The sequence below is a fragment of the Heteronotia binoei genome, chromosome 17, assembly GCF_032191835.1.
Source record: "Heteronotia binoei isolate CCM8104 ecotype False Entrance Well chromosome 17, APGP_CSIRO_Hbin_v1, whole genome shotgun sequence".
Lineage (NCBI taxonomy): Eukaryota > Metazoa > Chordata > Lepidosauria > Squamata > Gekkonidae > Heteronotia > Heteronotia binoei.
In genome coordinates, this window is record NC_083239.1 from 6,296,533 (window position 1) to 6,315,276 (window position 18,744).

The 18,744-nt window shown below is 46.3% G+C and overlaps 1 protein-coding gene across 1 annotated transcript in view; it reads left to right on the forward strand.

Annotated features, from left to right (window-relative positions):
* Nucleotides 1-18,744, forward strand: part of LOC132586458 (discoidin, CUB and LCCL domain-containing protein 1-like) — a 90,144-nt gene that overhangs the window by 25,610 nt on the left and 45,790 nt on the right. Inside the window, exons 4-6 of the mRNA XM_060258538.1 lie at nt 6,708-6,759; nt 8,450-8,522; nt 10,483-10,616. Coding sequence (XP_060114521.1) covers nt 6,708-6,759; nt 8,450-8,522; nt 10,483-10,616 — 259 coding nt within the window. The remainder of the gene's footprint in view (nt 1-6,707; nt 6,760-8,449; nt 8,523-10,482; nt 10,617-18,744) is intronic.

Sequence of the window (18,744 nt, forward strand, 5' to 3'; positions counted from 1 at the left end):
TCTGGCTGACCCAAGGCCATTCCAGCAGCTGCAAGTAGAGGAGTGGGGAATCCAACCCGGTTCTCCCATATAAGAGAGCTCTGGCTGATCCAAGGTCATTCCAGCAGCTGCAAGTGGAGGAGTGGGGAATCCAACCCAGTTCTCCCAGATAAGAGAGCTATGGCTGACCCAAGGCCATTCCAGCAGGTGCAAGTGGAGGAGTGGGGAATCAAACCCTGTTCTCCCAGATAAGAGAGCTCTGGCTGACCCAAGGCCATTCCAGCAGCTGCAAGTAGAGGAGTGGGGAATCCAACCCGGTTCTCCCATATAAGAGAGCTCTGGCTGATCCAAGGTCATTCCAGCAGCTGCAAGTGGAGGAGTGGGGAATCCAACCCAGTTCTCCCAGATAAGAGAGCTATGGCTGACCCAAGGCCATTCCAGCAGGTGCAAGTGGAGGAGGGGGGAATCCAACCCAGTTCTCCCAGATAAGAGAGCTATGGCTGACGCAAGGCCATTCCAGCAGGTGCAAGTGGAGGAGTGGGGAATCAAACCCTGTTCTCCCAGATAAGCGTCCGCGCACTTATCCACTACACCAAACTGGCTCATAAATGTAGTTTGGCTTTCTGTCAATTATGAAAGGCAAAGGACAAGATAATACAGCAGCAAGAACTGAGGAATTGTAGTCATTAGACTGCTGGACTAAAATTTAGAAGACTTGGGTTAAAATCTCCACTTGCAACAAAACCTACTGCTGGACCTTAGGCCAGAAATTCTCTCAGCCTGACATACCTAGCGCCCAGACTTGGATAGCTCAGGCCAGCCCAATCTTGTCTCAAGCTAAGCAGGGTTGACCTTGGCTACTATGTGGATAGGAGACCTCAAAGGAAAACCAGAGCTGTAAGGTGGAGGCAGGCAATGGCAATCCACCTCTTGATGGGGTGTGAACTGGCAGAGACTGACCAAGAGAGAGATCTTGGGGTCGTGGTAGATAACTCACTGAAAATGTCAAGACAGTGTGCGATTGCAATAAAAAAGGCCAACGCCATGCTGGGAATTATTCGGAAGGGAATTGAAAACAAATCAGCCAGTATCATAATGCCCCTGTATAAATCGATGGTGCGGTCTCATTTGGAGTACTGTGTGCAGTTCTGGTCACCGCACCTCAAAAAGGACATTATAGCATTGGAGAAAGTCCAGAAAAGGGCAACTAGAATGATTAAAGGACTGGAGCACTTTCCCTATGAAGAAAGGTTGAAACGCTTGGGGCTCTTTAGCTTGGAGATATGTTGACTGTGGGGTGACATGAACGAGGTTTACAAGATAATGCATGGGATGGAGAAAGCAGAGAAAGAAGTCCTTTTCTCCCTTTCTCACAATACAAGAACTCGTGGGCATTCGATGAAATTGCTGAGCAGACAGGTTAAAACGGATAAAAGGAAGTACTTCTTCACCCAAAGGGTGATTAACATGTGGAATTCACTGCCACAGGAGGTGGTGGCGGCCACAAGCATAGCCACCTTCAAGAGGGGGTTAGATAAAAATATGGAGCAGAGGTCCATCAGTGGGTATTAGCCACAGTGTGTATATGTGTGTGTGTATATATATAATTTTTTTTTGGCCACTGTGTGACACAGAGTATTGGACTGGAGGGGCCATTGGCCTGATCCAACAGGGCTTCTCTTATGTTCTTATGTGACACAGAGTGTTGGACTGGAGGGGCCATTGGCCTGATCCAACAGGGCTTCTCTTAAGTTCTTATGTGACACAGAGTGTTGGACTGGAGGGGCCATTGGCCTGATCCAACAGGGCTTCTCTTATGTTCTTATGTGACACAGAGTGTTGGACTGGAGGGGCCATTGGCCTGATCTAACATGGCTTCTCTTATGTTCTCTGAATGTCTCTTGCCTTGAAAATCCCACTAGTTGTCAGAAGTCAGATGTGAATTGACAGTAAACAAACAGCAATAAAACCTACCTAGTGTAAGGATAAAATGAAGAAGAGAGAATTATGTACACAGCTCTGAGATCCTTTGTAGGGAGAGTGGGATAAAAATACGCACTGGACAGATAATTGAAAACAGTGCTGAAACAGAATTTCCTATCAATTCAAAATATATTCTTACCAGCTGGGATATTTTGACAGAAGTGAGACATCTCTCACAGTGGCAGATAGCTCAAAGACATAGCAGTGGAGCAAGACCTAACCTCAAAGTGGTGTCAATTAAAGCTTTTGAGTTGATAAGAATCATATTCTGGTGCTTGGAGACTGTCAGGCAGAATTCCGGAGGCAGTATCTGGAGATTGTCTTTGAAGGACTTATGGATCAGTCATTGGTCCGATTCACACCGCAGACATCCATGACTCATTCTCTTCTTTGTGATTTGTGGGAGAAATCGTGAAATGACTGTGAGTCAAACAGGCTGATGGGAAACTTTGGACATTCAGTCTCTTGGTCCCATGAGTTATGAAGAAAACTGTCTACGATAGATTGCATTCCTGGTATTTGTCTCGTTTTCTGTTTAGGATAGTTCTGCCCATAAAATATTTCCCCAAATCATCCCCCCCAGTACACGTATTTTGTGGTTTCAGATGGAGAGAAAGAACACTTCAGTATGTTCATTGTCTCTCTCATGGATGTTTTAGGTAGTTTTCAATAGACTGGCCTCCTTTCCCAAAGAGGGATGCTCAACATTTTTTCACTGTGATACAGAAATGTATGTGAATGTAAATGTAAATGCTGGTCAGATATCCTTTGTACTCCAGTTCTTATCACAACACGACAGCAGATGTGGAGGCACTGTACCAGCTAGAGTGATGAACTGGGACTGGCAAGATCTGGGTTCAAGTCTGTACTCTGCCAAGAAGTCCCCTGCATGATTTTGGACCAGACACACTCTACATTAGAGGGCAAATCCATACACTACATAGTTCTTAGTGACCACCACAGGCTCTGGTGATCGGTTATACAACTGAAGTTTTGGACTTGGAACTTAATTCCCCAAATGCACATGGGTCCCATTTGGGATGGGACTGTGACATACAGGCAAAGGGGACTTAAGCATCCTCCGTGCGATTTTCCGAACCTGAAATGACGCAGAGGAGCCTCTGTTTGCCATCAGTAATCCTTCTCTCCCTGTGTATCATGGTTTCTCTTCCTACATACTACAGTGATAATCCAAACAAAGGCTGCCCCTGGGCCTAGTAATTAAGGTCCAAGCAGGGAATCTGAAGACCAGCCATATTTTGGCCAGCCACATGGGGGACACAAGAACTTTGTAACAAGTGAACTGGCCTTCAGCCTAAGCTACCTTGCAGGGTCGTTGTAAGACTTAAATGAGTAGGTGAAAACCATGTGCCCTACCCACTGAGCTCTTTGGAACAGGGTGCAGTTAGATGTAACTGCCAGTTCTCATGAATTATATTCAATTTTATGGCATGAGGCATTGATTCTGCACCGGAGAAGCCAAGCTATAAGAAAAGTTTTCAGTGTGACTTCTAGGGTTGCCAATCCCCAGTTGGGGGCAGGGGAGGTTTGGAGGCCTTCTCCCTGCTTCAGGGTCATCAGAAAGCGGGGGTGGGGGGAATGTCTGCTGGGCACTCCATTATTCTCTATGCAAACTGATTCCCACAGAGTATAATGGAGAATTGATCCACAAGTATATGGGGCTCTGCGGGGCCTGTTTTTTGAGGTAGAGGCACCAAATTTTCTGCATAGCATCCAGTTCCTCTCTCCAAAATACTCTCCAAGTTTCAAAAGTATTGGACCAGGAGATTCAATTCTATGAGCCCCAAAAGAAGGTGCCCCATCCATTATTTCCAATGGAGAGAAGGCATTTAAAAGGTGCACAGTCCCTCTAAATGTGGTGGCCAGAACTCCCTTTGGAGTTCAATTATGCTTGTCACACCCTTGCTCCTGGCTTTATCCCCAGTGTCTCCTGGCCCCACCCCCAAAGTCTCCTGGCTCCACCCCCAAAGTCCCCAGATATTTCTTGAATTGGACTTAGCAACCCTAGTGACTTCATTCACATGTCATGAACAAAGTGATTTATTTATTTATTCATTCATTCATTCATTCATTCATTCCGTAACTTATATCCCGCCCTTCCCACAAGTGGCTCAGGGCGGCTTACAACAAACAATAAAACAATAAAATCGGAACAAAGTTATTACATTTAAAATCAAGCATTTAAAAACCTAAAAACCTTAAAATTTTTACATTGAAGCTATACAGTATAATCACAAAAATCTAGAAAGCTACATTCGTCCAGTCAGGCGTAGGCTAACCGGAAGAGGGTCGTCTTACAGGCCCTGCGGAACTGAGTAAGATCCCGCAGGGCCCTCACCTCTTCCGGTAGCTGGTTCCACCACATAGGGGCCATTGTGGAAAAGGCCCTGTCTCTAGTTGTTTTGAGACGCACTTCCTTGGGCCCAGGGATGGTGAGAAGATTTTGAGTCCCAGACCTCAGTACTCTCTGGGGAACGTGTGGGGAGAGACGGTCCCTCAGGTAGGCAGGTCCCAGACCATATAGGGCTTTAAAGGTAATGACCAGCACCTTGTACCGGACTCGGTATATTATTGGAAGCCGGTGCAGAGCCCGAAGACCTGGCCGGATGTGCCCCCATCTTGGGAGGCCCAATAACAGCCGGGCCGCGGCATTCTGCAATTTCCGGGTCCGGCACAAGGGCAGCCCCATGTAGAGGGCATTGCAGTAATCCAACCTCAAGGTGACTGTAGCATGGATCACTGTTGCTAGGTCGTCAGGGTCCAGGAAGGGGGCCAACTGCCTTGCCCGTCTAAGATGAAAAAACGCGGACTTGGCAGTGGTCGCTATCTGAGCCTCCATATTTAGGGACGGCTCCAGTAGCACCCCCAAGCTTTTGACCCTGTCCGCTGGCCTCAGCGGAACACCGCCAAAAGCTGGCAGGGGGATTGCCCCCCCCTGGCCCCCAACGGCCCAAACAAAGGACCTCTGTCTTCACAGGATTCAGTGTCAGTCCACTCAGTCTGAGCCACTCAGCCACGGCCTGTAATGCCCGATCTAGGTTATCTGGGGCGCAGACCGGTCGGCCATCCATAAGTAGATAGAGCTGGGTGTCATCAGCATACTGGTGGCACCCCAGCCCATACCTTCGGGCAATCTGGGCAAGAGGTCGCATATAGATGTTAAATAACATCGGGGAGAGAACCGCTCCCTGGGGCACCCCACAGTTAAGTGAGCACCTCTGGGATAGTTCCCCCCCAATCGCGACCCTTTGTCCCCGACCTTCAAGGAAAGAGGAAAGCCACTGCAAGGCCAGCCCCTGAATCCCCGCGTCGGCGAGGCGGCAAGTCAGCAACTGATGGTCGACCGTATCGAACGCCGCCGATAGGTCCAACAACATCAGTACTGCCGAGCCACCCCGATCCAGATGCCGTTGAAGGTCATCTACCAGGGCAACCAACACCGTCTCCGTCCCGTGACCTGGGCGAAAGCCGGACTGAAGTGGGTCAAGGATGGAAGCGTCCTCCAGGAAAGTCTGTAGCTGCCTCGCCACTGCCCTCTCAATAAGTTTGCCCAAAAAGGGTAGGTTTGAGACCGGCCTATAGTGTGCCAATTGGGCCGGGTCTAGAGATGGTTTTTTTAGGAGGGGACGGACCACAGCCTCTTTAAGTGGTGCTGGAAAAAGCCCTTCCGTTAGGGATCTGTTTATGATATCCCGTATAGGATATCTGAGATCCCCCTGGCAAGATTTAATAAGCCAGGAAGGGCAAGGGTCCAATTTACAAGTTGTTGGGCGGGCAGATGAGAGGATCCGGTCGACTTCCTCCAGGCTGAGGGGGCTGAAACCGTCCAGGATATAATCCGAAGACATGCTCGGGGCCTCGGTTGCGTTAACTGTCTCAAAGTTGACGGGGAGGTCAAGGCGGAGTGATGCGATCTTATCCGCAAAATAGTTCGCAAAAGCCTCACAGCCTATCTCCAATTCACTAGAATTTGGTCTGCCCTGGGGCAGGGTAGTCAGATCTCGAATTATCTCAAACAATTGTGCCGGGCGCGAAGTTGCGGACGCAATCTTAGCCGCAAAGTATGTCTTCTTTGCGGATTTGATTGCCATCTCATTTGTGATGAGCATGAATTTAGTTAATTGTCAGGCTTGCATAATCAACTTTTCCTTCCCTTGCATGGAAATGTTACTGAAAGTCCAGTGAAGAAGGATTAAACTGGGGTTAAGAATCCCAGTTATTAGGGAAGAAACAAACTTCAGTTCACTGAGAAACCCACATTCAGACAACATGACCAAGGCTTTTGTGTGAAGACTTCCGTCTTTAATCACAGCATGGTCCACAAGAGCTCAACAGTTAACAAGGTTTATTTCCATCACATACAAACTCTGGCTGGTTCCTGATGTTTGGCTTCATGCTGTGAAGTAATTTCAAAGGATTCAGTGAGATCTGGAAGGTTCCACATTGGCTGGATCCTCATTTGTAGTAATCCACTAACAACCGATTTGGTCAGCTACGGTGTTCCCTCTAAGCTGAGTTAGTGTGAGCTAGCTCTCAATTTCTTAGCCTCCAGCTCACACATTTTTGTCTCAGCTTAGGAAAAATGGCCCTAGAGCAAACTAATTGATGCGGTAGATCACAACTTTAATGCCAGTAGCTCACAAAATAGAATTTTTGCTCACAAGACTCCACAGCTTAGAGGGAACATCAGCTATCATCTGTTACCCCTTCCGTCTGTCTTTTAGATTTGATTTCCTGCTTGAAGAAGGGTATCCATTACAGCAAGGAACAACTCAGGTGAGTGCCATCCATGGAGAGACTGCTCTGGTTTGACTGTGAAAACAGAATGAGTTCCACCCTTCCCTGCAGCTCATGGTTAACACAAGATGGCACTCAGGTGCAGTGGAAGATTTTCGTATTTCAGAAACTGCTATGCTGCCTCATCAGAGTTCTGCTCAAGGAGGTTAGAAATTAAAATAATAAGTTATGGATAGAAAAGGGGGCCTTAGGCATGGGGGAGGGGCTGAGTAAATATGGTACTATATGAACATATGAAGCTGCCTTATACTGAATCAGACCCTTGCTCCATCACAGTCAGTATTGTCTTCTCAGACTGGCAGCAGCTCTCCAGGGTCTCAAGCTGAGGTTTTTCACAACTATTTGCCTGGACCCTTTTTTGGAGATGCCAGGGATTGAACCTGGGACCTTCTGCTTCCCAAGCAGATGCTCTACCACTGAGCCACCGTCCCTCCCCAATATAGTGTTATATCACTTTGGAACTTCCTCCTCGGGGAGATTCGACTGTCTTCCTCTATCAGCATCTTTCACCAGGAGGTGAAGACTTTTTGTTTCTTCTGGCATACTCCCAGTAATGGTTATTGGCCCTCCTTCTAGCGTGGTTTGTTTATGTGTTTTAATTGAATTGTTTTTTTTAATTTTAACTGTATTTTAATTACTTAAATGTTTTAGTGCTTTTTATGTTCACTCTCTTGTGGACGCTGATCAGGAGGAATGGTGGTATCAAATATTTTAAATAAATATAATTGGTAGTAGGGTATATCACTATAACGTTATTGATTACGAATGACTTTTATTTTGTTTGTTGAAAAAGTTGACAATAAAAAAGGAAATTGATTACTCATGATTTTTAAAAGTCTTTTGGGGGGTGGGGGCAGGAAACGCTGAATGCAAGAGAATGGAGAGGGGGAAATGGCACACCAGGTGTGGTTAAGGAGATTTGCAAACCTGCACTGTCCTCCTCATGTGTGAACTAACCCACTTTCTTTCTGAAAACACTGGATCAAAGCAGGTTCCAGAAACCTCCAAAACAAAACGGGGTTCAGCAAATATATGCAGCAGCAGCCTGAATTTGATGGCCTGATGTCACTATATGACAGCCTTATTACAGTCATAAACCTGAAAGTATGATTACAATTAGAAAAATTTCCAAAGGAAGACAGGACTTTAATTTGGTATTTGCTCTCAGCTGCTAGGACATTGTATGCGCAGCTGTGGAAGCAGGGAAAAATACCAGAGAAATCGGATTGGATTGTGAAAGTTTTATCGTGGAGCGAGATGGACAAATGAATGAAAACCTTAAGAGACTATGATTTAGATATATTCAAAAAGGAGTGGAAGAAATTTAAAGGATATATGGAGAAAGAGTGGAATGTTAAAAAACATTGGACAATTTTTTAGTATTAACGAGAAAAGAAAAATATTGAAGTTTGATTGGTTAGTGGTACCTTTATAATTGAATTTAAATTTATAACTTCAGGGAAGTCAAATATTGGAGGGAGGGGGGCTGAAATATCATATGGGTTAGTATAGAAAAGAAACAATTAAGTATTGTAACCATATGTTATTAATAAATTGTTAAAACACATAAACCTCAAAGTATGTTTTCTAAATCAATATGAATGCTGGCTGTTGCCACCACTTGTGAGGAAGAAGGGTCCCGATCCTGTGCTCTTTAATTCTGCTACAGAGTATACTGTCCTGCAGGCTGCAAGGAAGTGGCAGGAGACATCTGGGGCAACATGAAGCAAGGCTACCGAGACGTAAGTACAGCACTGTCAAATCATGCTTTGTTTGCTGAGTGGTGTCTTGAGGGTCTGGTTTAACAAAGGGATGAGACACTGGCAGTTCTAGATCAGAGTTTTATAGCTCTAGGGTTGCCAGTCCCCAGGTGGGGGCAGGGGATCCACCGGTTTGGAGGCCCTTCCCCCGCTTCAGGGTCGTCAGAAAGCGGGGGGAGGGGAGGGAAATGTCTGCTGGGAACTCTGTTATTCCCTATGGAGATTTACTCCCATAGAAAATCATGGAGAATTGATCCGCAGGTATCTGGGGCTCGGAGGGAGCTGTTTTTTGAGATAGAGACACCAAATTTCCAGTACAGCATCTAGTTCCTCTCTCCAAAATATCCCCCAAGTTTCAAAACGATTGGACCAGGGGGTCCAATTCTATGAGCCCCAAAAGAAGGTGCCCCTATCCTTCATTATTTCCTATGGAAGGAAGGCATTGAAAAGGTGTGCCGTCCCTTTAAATGTGATGGCCAGAACTCCCTTTGGAGTTCAATGATGCTTGTCACAGCCTTGTTCTTGCCTCCACCCCTAATGTCTCCTGGCTCCACCCCCGAAGCCCCCAGATATTTCTTGAATTGGACTTGGCAACCCTATATAGCTCACAGCTCACAGCCTTCAAGACGGAACCTCCTGAAAACAGGCAAGGAGACATTAACAGCAGCAGCAAATAGCAGGCCTTGTCTGGGAGCTAGTTTTGCAAGCTCCACCCTTCAGTAGCACTGTAAGGTGTCTGATTGGACCTCTGCCTCATCTTTTCCCTTTTGCACTTTAGCCCGCAAGTACGTTTCTTTTGTCACTTACCTTTCATACTGTGGTAGCTCGCCCTGGCTCAGTCCCCAATAGGGTTGCCAAGTCCAATTCAAGAAATATCTGGGGACTTTGGGGGTGGAGCCAGGAGACATTGGGGCGGAGCCAGGAGACATTGGGGCGGAGCCAGGAGACATTGGGGGCGGAGCCAGGGTGTGATAAGCAGAATTGAACTCCAAGGGAGTTCTGGCCATCACATTTAAAGGGACAGCACACCTTTTAAAATGCCTTCCTTCCATAGAAAATAATGAAAGATAGGGGCACCTTCTTTTGGGGCTCGTAGAATTGAACCCCCTGGTCCAATCCTTTTGAAACTTGGGGGGTATTTTGGGGAGAGGCACTAGATGCTATACTGAAAATTTGGCTCCTCTACCTAAAAAAACAGCCTCCCCAGAGCCCCTGATACCCGCAGATCAATTCCCCATCATTCCCTATGGGAATCGTTCATGGAGGTGCATGATCGCTGTGGGGGTGGGGCTTCCCCCGCTGGCCAGCTGGCTGGGGGAGGGGGGAAGCCTGTAAAACCGGGGGATCCCCCTCTGAGACCTGGGGATTGGGAAGCCTAGTCCCCAAGAATAGGGAGCACGGCTGCAAATTATGGGACCATGCCAGACGCCTTCCACATAAGGTGGTGGTGGTGGCAACAGCGGATAAAGCACGTCTGTACTTTTAAAATCCCCCAGTGTGGCAAACAGCAGTGCACTTGGGCTGTTTGGAGTTGAGAAAACGGTGCAGGCAGGAAGTCTTCCCCAGTGCTATCATTCTGATCCAAATTGATCCAATAATGGAAATCCCAGGGTCTAGCCTGGGATGTAACGTAAGAACATAAGAGAATGGCCCATCTAGTCCAACACTCTGTGTCACAAAGTGGCCAAAGAATCAGGCGCCATCAGGAGGTCCAGCAGTGGGGCCAGGACACTAGAAGCCCTCCCACTGTGCACCCCCCCCCCCCCAAGCACTAAGAATACAGAGCATCGCTGATTTGGCTAACAGAACTTTGGGAGCTGGTGAAGCACCGCAGCTAAGCTAACAGACATAATTCAAGAGATAGTTCACGTAAATCTTTATGGTGCCACAAGATTCCTGTTTATCTTTGCTTTCATCACTGTCTCGTATTAATTCCCTCCAGACTTCAGTTCTCTGCAAAGCTGCTGTCCATGCTGGAGTGATCCTAGATGAACAGGGAGGGCAGGTTGCATTGTTGCAAGGAAAGGGAATCACTCTGTACGAATCATCCTTTGCTAACGGACTCTACTCAAAAAGGTAAGCAGAACTGGATTCACCAACAACCAAACAGCAACTTCTGAATCCCTCTTTGGATGGGCTAAATTTCAATTTAATTTTGCCCAAGTTTTACGTGCTGTTGAAGTATAGGGATTCTCATCCGCAATAAGTGGAGTTGACACACAGTTTTGTTTCTTCCTCATAAGAAACAAAATACCAATGGACAGGCCCTAGCTATTAAATAAAATTGATGCAGCATTTGGATAGAATAAGTCGAGGACCTGCAAGGACTTGCAGGGGGGGGGGTGGATATCATTTTCCCTTCCTCTGCTATTTCTTCTTTTCCTTTCCTAAAAGCCCCTATATCCTCTCTTCTTTCCCTGCTTCCTTCTCTTCTTCCTACACAGCAGCCAATATACCTCTATCTGCCACACTGTGTTGAGCTTTCCTTCTTTCCCTCCCCCTGGCAGCCTGCTTGCAGGAAAACAACCAAGCTTTTATATGCCCCTCATCTTAAGCTATACTCATTATTTATTTCTTCATTTATACCCCCAACTTTCTCCACAATGGAAACTCAGGAAAGCTTATGTCATTCTCCTGTTTGGCCATGGTCCCAATTATCAGATGTAAGTATCCACAGATGGGACCACACTGAAAATTAAATGAATTAATTATATATTCTACTGACATAGTTCAACCTAATCCTTCTCAGGCATGCTAAGGATGTTACTAGCCAGTATCCTGTTTCCATCAGTGGCAAGCCAGGGGTCTCTAGAAAGTCCCTAATCAAGGCATGAAAACTACCGGGTAACAGATCAGAGTTGTCCACTGAGATGGTGACAAACAGTATGGACAGTATGTCATGGACAGTATGTCTGCCAGAGTCTCGAGGTGGCAGGAGGAAGGTGGCGGGCCTAGCTTGCCTGGGAAATTATAGATGTCTGTATGCAAATGCTAGAAGTGTTCGAAGTAAAATTGGTGAAATGGAATGTTTAGTGTTGGGAGAAAACATAGACATTGTGGGAATTTCAGAAACTTGGTGGAATGAGGAGAATCAGTGGGACACGGTGATTCCTGGATATAAATTATATCGGAAGGATAGGGAGGGAAGGGTTGGAGGTGGGGTAGCTCTGTATGTCAGAGAGGATATACGGTCCAGTAAGACTGAGGTCAGAGAATTAGATTCCCTTTTAGAAATGCTTTGGGTTGAAATAGAGGCCCCAAAAGGAAATTTAACTATGGGAGTTTGTTATTGCCCACCAAATCAAAAGATAGAGGACGATTATAATATGATGGAAGGCTTAAAGATAGCAGCTAATCGTAAAAACTGTGTCGTAATAGGTGATTTTAACTACCCGCAGATTGATTGGGTCAATATGTGTTCTGGTCAAGAGAAAGAGATTGAGTTTCTTGATGCTCTCAATGACTGTGCTATGGAGCAGATGGTCTCAGAACCTACCAGGGGTGGGGCGATCCTTGATTTGGTCCTAAGTAATGCCCAAGACTTGGTGAGAGATGTAAAAGTTATTGTGCCACTTGGGAGCAGTGACCATAATGTTATTGATTTCACCATTTGTATAAATAGGGAGTTGCCCCGAAAGACCGCCACAACCACGTTTAACTTTAAAAGGGGTAAATTCACTGAGATGAGGAGGCATGTGAGGAGGAAACTGAAAGGAAAGGTAAATACGGCCAAAACCCTTGGGGAAGCTTGGAGACTATTTAAAACTATAATCCTAGAAGCTCAGATAAAATACATAGCACAAGTTAGGAAAGGCACAAACAGGCATAAAAAGAGGCCAGCATGGTTAACAAACAAAGTAATGGAAGCTGTAAAAGGTAAGAAGGACTCCTTTAACTGGTGGAAAACCAGTCCAAGTGAGATTAGTAAAAGGGAACACAGGCAGTGGCAAATCAAATGCAAGACTGTGATCAGGCAGGCAAAAAGCGACTATGAGGAGCATATTGCAAAAAACATAAAGACCAACAATAAAAATTTCTTCAAATATATTAGAAGTAGAAAACCAGCCAGGGAGGCAGTGGGGCCCTTGGATGACCATGGGGTAAAAGGATTACTGAAGGAGGATGGGGAAATGGCTGAGAAGCTGAATGAATTTTTTGCCTCCATCTTCACTGTGGAAGATGAGAACTTTTTGCCCGCCCCAGAACCACTAATTTTGGAAGGGCTGTTGAAAGACCTGAGTCAGATTGAGGTGACAAAAGAGGAGGTCCTACAACTGATGGACGAATAAGTCACCGGGTCCGAATGGCATACATCCGAGAGTTCTGAAAGAACTCAAAGTTGAACTTGTGGATCTTCTAACAAAAATCTGTAATCTTTCATTGAAATCTGCCTCTGTTCCTGAGGACTGGAAGGTAGCAAATGTCACCCCCATCTTTAAAAAGGGTTCCAGAGGAGATCAGGGAAATTACAGGCCAGTCAGTCTGACTTCAATACCGGGAAAGTTGGTAGAAACCATTATCAAGGACAGAATGAGTAGGCACATTGATGAACACAGGTTATTGAGGAAGACTCAGCATGGGTTCTGTAAGGGAAGATCTTGCCTCACTAACCTGTTACATTTCTTTGAGTGGGTGAACAAACATGTGGACAAAGGAGAACCGATAGATGTTGTTTACCTTGACTTCCAGAAAGCTTTTGATAAAGTTCCTCATCAAAAGCTCCTTAGAAAGCTTGGGAGTCATGGAGTAAAAGGACAGGTCCTCTTGTGGATCAAAAATTGGCTGAGTAATAGGAAGCAGAAAGTGAGTATAAATGGGCAGTCTTCGCAGTGGAGGATGGTAAGCAGTGGGGTGCCACAGGGCTCGGTACTGGGTCCCATGCTCTTTAACTTGTTCATAAATGATTTAGAGTTGGGAGTGAGCAGTGAAGTGGCCAAGTTTGCGGATGACACTAAATTGTTCAGGGTGGTGAGAACCAGAGAGGATTGTGAGGAACTCCAAAGGAATCTGTTGAGGCTGGGTGAGTGGGCGTCAACGTGGCAGATGCAGTTCAATGTGGCCAAGTGCAAAGTAATGCACATTGGGGCCAAGAATCCCAGCTACAAATACAAGTTGATGGGATGTGAACTGGCAGAGACTTACCAAGAGAGAGATCTTGGGGTCGTGGTATATAACTCACTGAAAATGTCAAGACAGTGTGCGTTTGCAATAAAAAAGGCCAATGCCATGCTGGGAATTAAAGGGCAACTAGAAAGATTAAAGGGCTGGAACACTTTCCCTATGAAGAAAGGTTGAAACGTTTGGGACTCTTTAGCTTGGAAAAACATCGACTGTGGGGTGACATGATAGAGGTTTACAAGATAATGTATGGGATGGAGAAAGTAGAGAAAGAAGTACTTTTCTCCCTTTCTCACAATACAAGAACTCGTGGGGATTCGATGAAATTGCTGAGCAGACAGGTTAAAATGGATAAAAGGAAGTACTTCTTCACCCAAAGGGTGATTAACATGTGGAATTCACTGCCACAGGAGGTGGTGGCGGCCACAAGCATGGCCACCTTCAAGAAGGGTTTAGATAAAAATATGGAGCAGAGGTCCATCAGTGGCTATTAGCCACAGTGTGTATATATATATATATATATATATATATATATATATATATATATATATATATATATATATATACATACCTCGGTGGGGTAGGGCGGGATATAAATCGAATAAAATAAATAAGAAATAAAATAAATAAATAAAATATATATATAATTTTTTTTTTGGTCACTGTGTGACACAGAGTGTTGGACTGGAGGGGCCACTGGCCTGATCCAACATGGCTTCTCTTATGTTCTTAGGTACAGTCCTCCTCTTGTTGTTTGTCACCAGTGTCAAGAATTAAGATACACTGCCTCTGACCAAAAAGAGGATATGATTTAATTTTAATTTCAAATAGTTCTCTAGCAGTTCTCCATTAGGTAGTTTTTCATTAATTAAAATGGAGAAACACAATTATACAAAATTAGCCAGCCAGCAATAGGGTAAAGGTAAAGGTAGTCCCCTGTGCAAGCACCAGTCGTTTCCGACTCTGGGGTGATGTCGCATCACGACGTTTTCATGGCAGACTTTTTACGGGGTGGTTTGCCATTGCCTTCCTCAGTCACCTATGCTTTTCCCCCAGCAAGCTGGGTGCTCATTTTACCGACCTCAGAAGGATGCAAGGCTGAGTCAACCTTGAGCCAGCTACCTGAAATTCAGCTTCCACTGGAATCGAACTCAGGTCGTGAGCAGAGAGCTCGGATTGCAGTACTGTAGCTTTACCACTCTGTGCCACGGGGCTGCAGAAACAAAATAGCACAGAATAAATAGCTGTAGACTTTTTAAAAAGCAATAAAACAATACCTTATTCTTACAAGCGTTTGTGAATTGAGATTTCAAAAGTAAGGGGGGAAATAGAAGTAGTATACTTATCAATGATTATGACATTGAACAACTGCACTCTGCAGAATCTGGCTGGCTTGCTGATTTCCCAATATGCTTCATGCTCCCTCCAAAGAAGTAGCTTTCCATATAACATGGAAGCATATAATTTGTGTTGGAATAAAAGCTATGCACATTTCAGACATTATAGAGTTAACTGTTTGTTTCTTATCTGAAAGAAGAAATGATGTATTGTAACCTAAACCCAATTGTGAACCGAGTCTTCTAAGCCCGGGAAAGCATGTAAACATAGCATTGGTCAGAACAGATATTAGGTGTGAAAAGCTTTGATCTTATATGCAAGCTGAATTGCTCTTTTTTCTGTTCTTGGTGTTTTCGGTGAAGATCTGGTTAGACAAAGGCAGTGGTGGGATTCAGCCGGTTCGCACCGGTTCTATGGAACCGTTACCTAATGCGCTATCGGTTCTATAGAACCGTTTGTTGGTCGGGCGCCCTCGGATCAACGGGGACTTTCCCCTCTAAGTGCCTAAAACTCACCAGTTTCTTTTCCCCACCAGACTGCAAAAAAGCCCAAGCGAACAAGTTAGACGCGCGCCCTGCCAGGAATTGCGTCTTACTCCCTCCAGCCCCTTCCAGCTTCACCACTCCCACGTGTGATTAAAATCCAGGCGCCGAGGAAAAAGCAGCTCAAGCTAACCACCGCGGCGCCTTCTGGGACTCGTAGTCCTTGCGCTCGGTAGCGCAGCGGGCAGGAGGCTCGAAAGACTACCAGACCTGGCATGCCCCTCGGCAAAGAAGGGCTCCGCTCGCTCGTGCGCGCTCGCGGAGTCAGGAAGCCCCGCCCACTTTCATTCCTGGAAGGATGAGTAGGCGAAGGTCTGTGGGCTGCAAACGCTTGTGGGGGCGTCGGGCTTGTTTGGTTTTTTTGCAAATGGCAGTCAAATTAGGTGACAGATTTTTCTTTTTGCAGAGAGATAAATATTGGAGCGTGTTGCCATGTATGCAAAACAAGGCTTAATAGCCAGGCTTTTCCCCAGCCAACGGTTGATCTGTTCAGATGGGTTCTGTGGCATGCGTTTGGGTGCCCCAACTGTAGTAGCTTTCAGGTGATGGTAAAAAAAACCCTCTGCCTGGACATGTGAGTCCTCCACCCGTGTTTGCTCAAGCTTGTATAACCAGCTTTGGTTGGCACACTGCTTTTTTAGGGAGGCCAGCCTCTTAAGCTCACATTGCCAGAGTGACACTTCGTTCTGCAAAGCCGGAGTGTCAAACATCTGACCTGGGGGCCGAATCAGGCCCTCGGAGGGCTCCTATCAGGCCCCTGAGCAACTGACTGTCATCTGCTTCCTTCTTTCTCCTTTCTGTATAACAGCTTGCTTTGCAAGGCTCCCTCAATTGCACAGGAACTGCAGAGCAAAACTTCTATTTTCTCCATTGGCTGAGGCTCCTCCCTTGGGGAGGAAGGAGGAGGAATAGCTTGCTTTGCCAGGCTCCCTCAATCGCACAGCAGAGATACTGAGTGAAGCCTCTCTTCCTTCTATTTGCTGAGGCTCCCCCCCCCAGTCCCCTGGGGAAGGAAGGAAAGAGCCAGAGCTTCCTTTGCCCAGTTCCCTGGATCCCATGGGAGAAATACAAAGAAAGCACCTTTAAGACCAACAAGTGCTAATGCTTTTAGCATGTTTTAAGTTTTTTAGGAAATATATTTGTGTTTGTGTCCTTTATAAAGTTTGTATCTTTGCTACCTAATCTTTAAATAGGAACACACATGGCCCAGTCTGACATGGCCCAGCCAGACAAGGTCTCCTTTATGTCAGATTCGGCCCTCATAACAAAATGAGTTTGACACTTCCATAGCGGTCTGTACACTGGTTGTAACGGGCTTGAACCTCCCACCCCCACCCCGCTTCAGGTTCCACTGCAAGATTCTCTGGTTTGATTTTGGTTCTCTGGCTTGACACATTGGCTTGTGGTTCCTCTGGGATTACTGAGTTCTGTAGAAGTTCTGCTGAACTCGCTGTCTGTCAGTGATTCCTACTTGCAGACATGGGGGGGGGGTTTTGCCCTGGAAGCAGCTTGCAGGGTTTTCTGTCCCCCTTTCCACTGGAAATAATGTTCAGAGGCCCATAAAATTGGACTCACTCCTTGGTCCAATCGACTTGAAACTTGGGGGTTATTTAAAGCAGGGGTCCCCAACCCCCAGGCCATGGACCGGTCCCGGTCCGTGGTGTGTTAGCATCCAGGCTGCACAGGGACAGCACTCTTGGCTTCCTGGGTCACAGATCTGGGAAGCTGAGAGCGGTGGGATGGATCAGCGGCGTGTGCTCTCCTCCAAGCCCTGCTTCCCAGGCATAGAGGAGAGCAGGCTTGCTCCACCACCCCTTTTGCCCACCCACACAGCCTCACTCCAAAGACCGTGGTGGACGAAAGAGGCAGTGTGGCCTCGCTCTGAGGCTGCCTCCCCTTCCAGGGGAGGTGGCCAGAAGCAGCCCCAGTCTCCCCCATATTTAAAGACCCCCATGGGGGCAGGGACATGGGAGCAGAGTGGCCTGGGGCAGCAAGAACCCCTGCACCACCCCCCACAGTCCGTGGAAAAATTGTCTGCTACAAAACTGGTCCCTGGTGCCAAAAAGGTTGGGAGCCACTGATTGAAAGGACAGGCACCAGCAGCTTCCCTGCGATTGTGGTGCTTGTGCCTCTAAAAGCCAGTTTGGTGTAGTGGTTAAGTGTGCGAACTCTTATCTGGGAGAACCGGGTTTGATTCCCCACTCCTCCACTTGCACCTGCTGAAATGGTCTTCGGTCAGCCATAGCTCTGGCAGAGGTTGTCCTTGAAAGGGCAGCTGCTGGGAGAGCCCTCTCCAGCCCCACCCACCTCGCAGGGTGTTTTTTGTGGGGGAGGAAGGGAAAGGAGATCGTGAGCCCCTCTGAGATTCTTCGGAGTGGAGGGCGGGATATAAATCCAATATCTTCTTCTTCTTCTTCTAAAAACAACTCCCCCGGCCACCTGGAAATCTTTCAAAACAACTGTTCCATTTCCCCAGCCATTCCCCATACAGAATAATGGTCCTGAAAAAACTGGAAATGGTGGTGGGGGGGGGGACCCTCCAAATCCAATTACCATACAGGTATCTGGAATTCAGGAATATTGGAATTACCAATATATTCCCAGTCCAATATACCTGAACCTGAAAAGGTACTTTTTTGGCACGTCCCACCCAGGACCCTGGGAATTATATTGTTATGGACAGTTGTTGGTATTTATGGCGAGAAAATGGTTGGATCCAACACTGAAGAGGGAAAAAATCAAACATTACTAAGGACATAGGTGTATTAACAGCAGTTAGTGACTAGTTTACCAGGTTTCTATCCTGTTTATCCTTTCTATCAAGAGCCAGTTTGTTGTGGTGGTGAAGTGTGCGGACTCTTGTCTGGAAGAACTGGGTTTTATTCCCCACTCCTCCACTTGCAGCTACTGGAATGGCCTTGGGTCAGCTATAGTTCTTGCAGAGGTTGTCTTTGAAAGAGCAGCTTCTGGAAGAGCTCTCTCAGCTCCACCTACCTCACAGGGAGTCAGTTGTGGGGGAAGAAGATAATGGAAATTGTAAGCCACTCTGAGACTGATTCAGAGAGAAGAGTGGGGTATAAATCTATGGTTTTCTTTTTCTTCTTCTTCTCTTCCTCAAAATTGTTCAAAGCAATTGTTCAAATTGTTCAAAGTTAGGAGCAATCGTGTTTTATTTAATTGGCCAGAAGAAGAAGCCAAGATTTGTT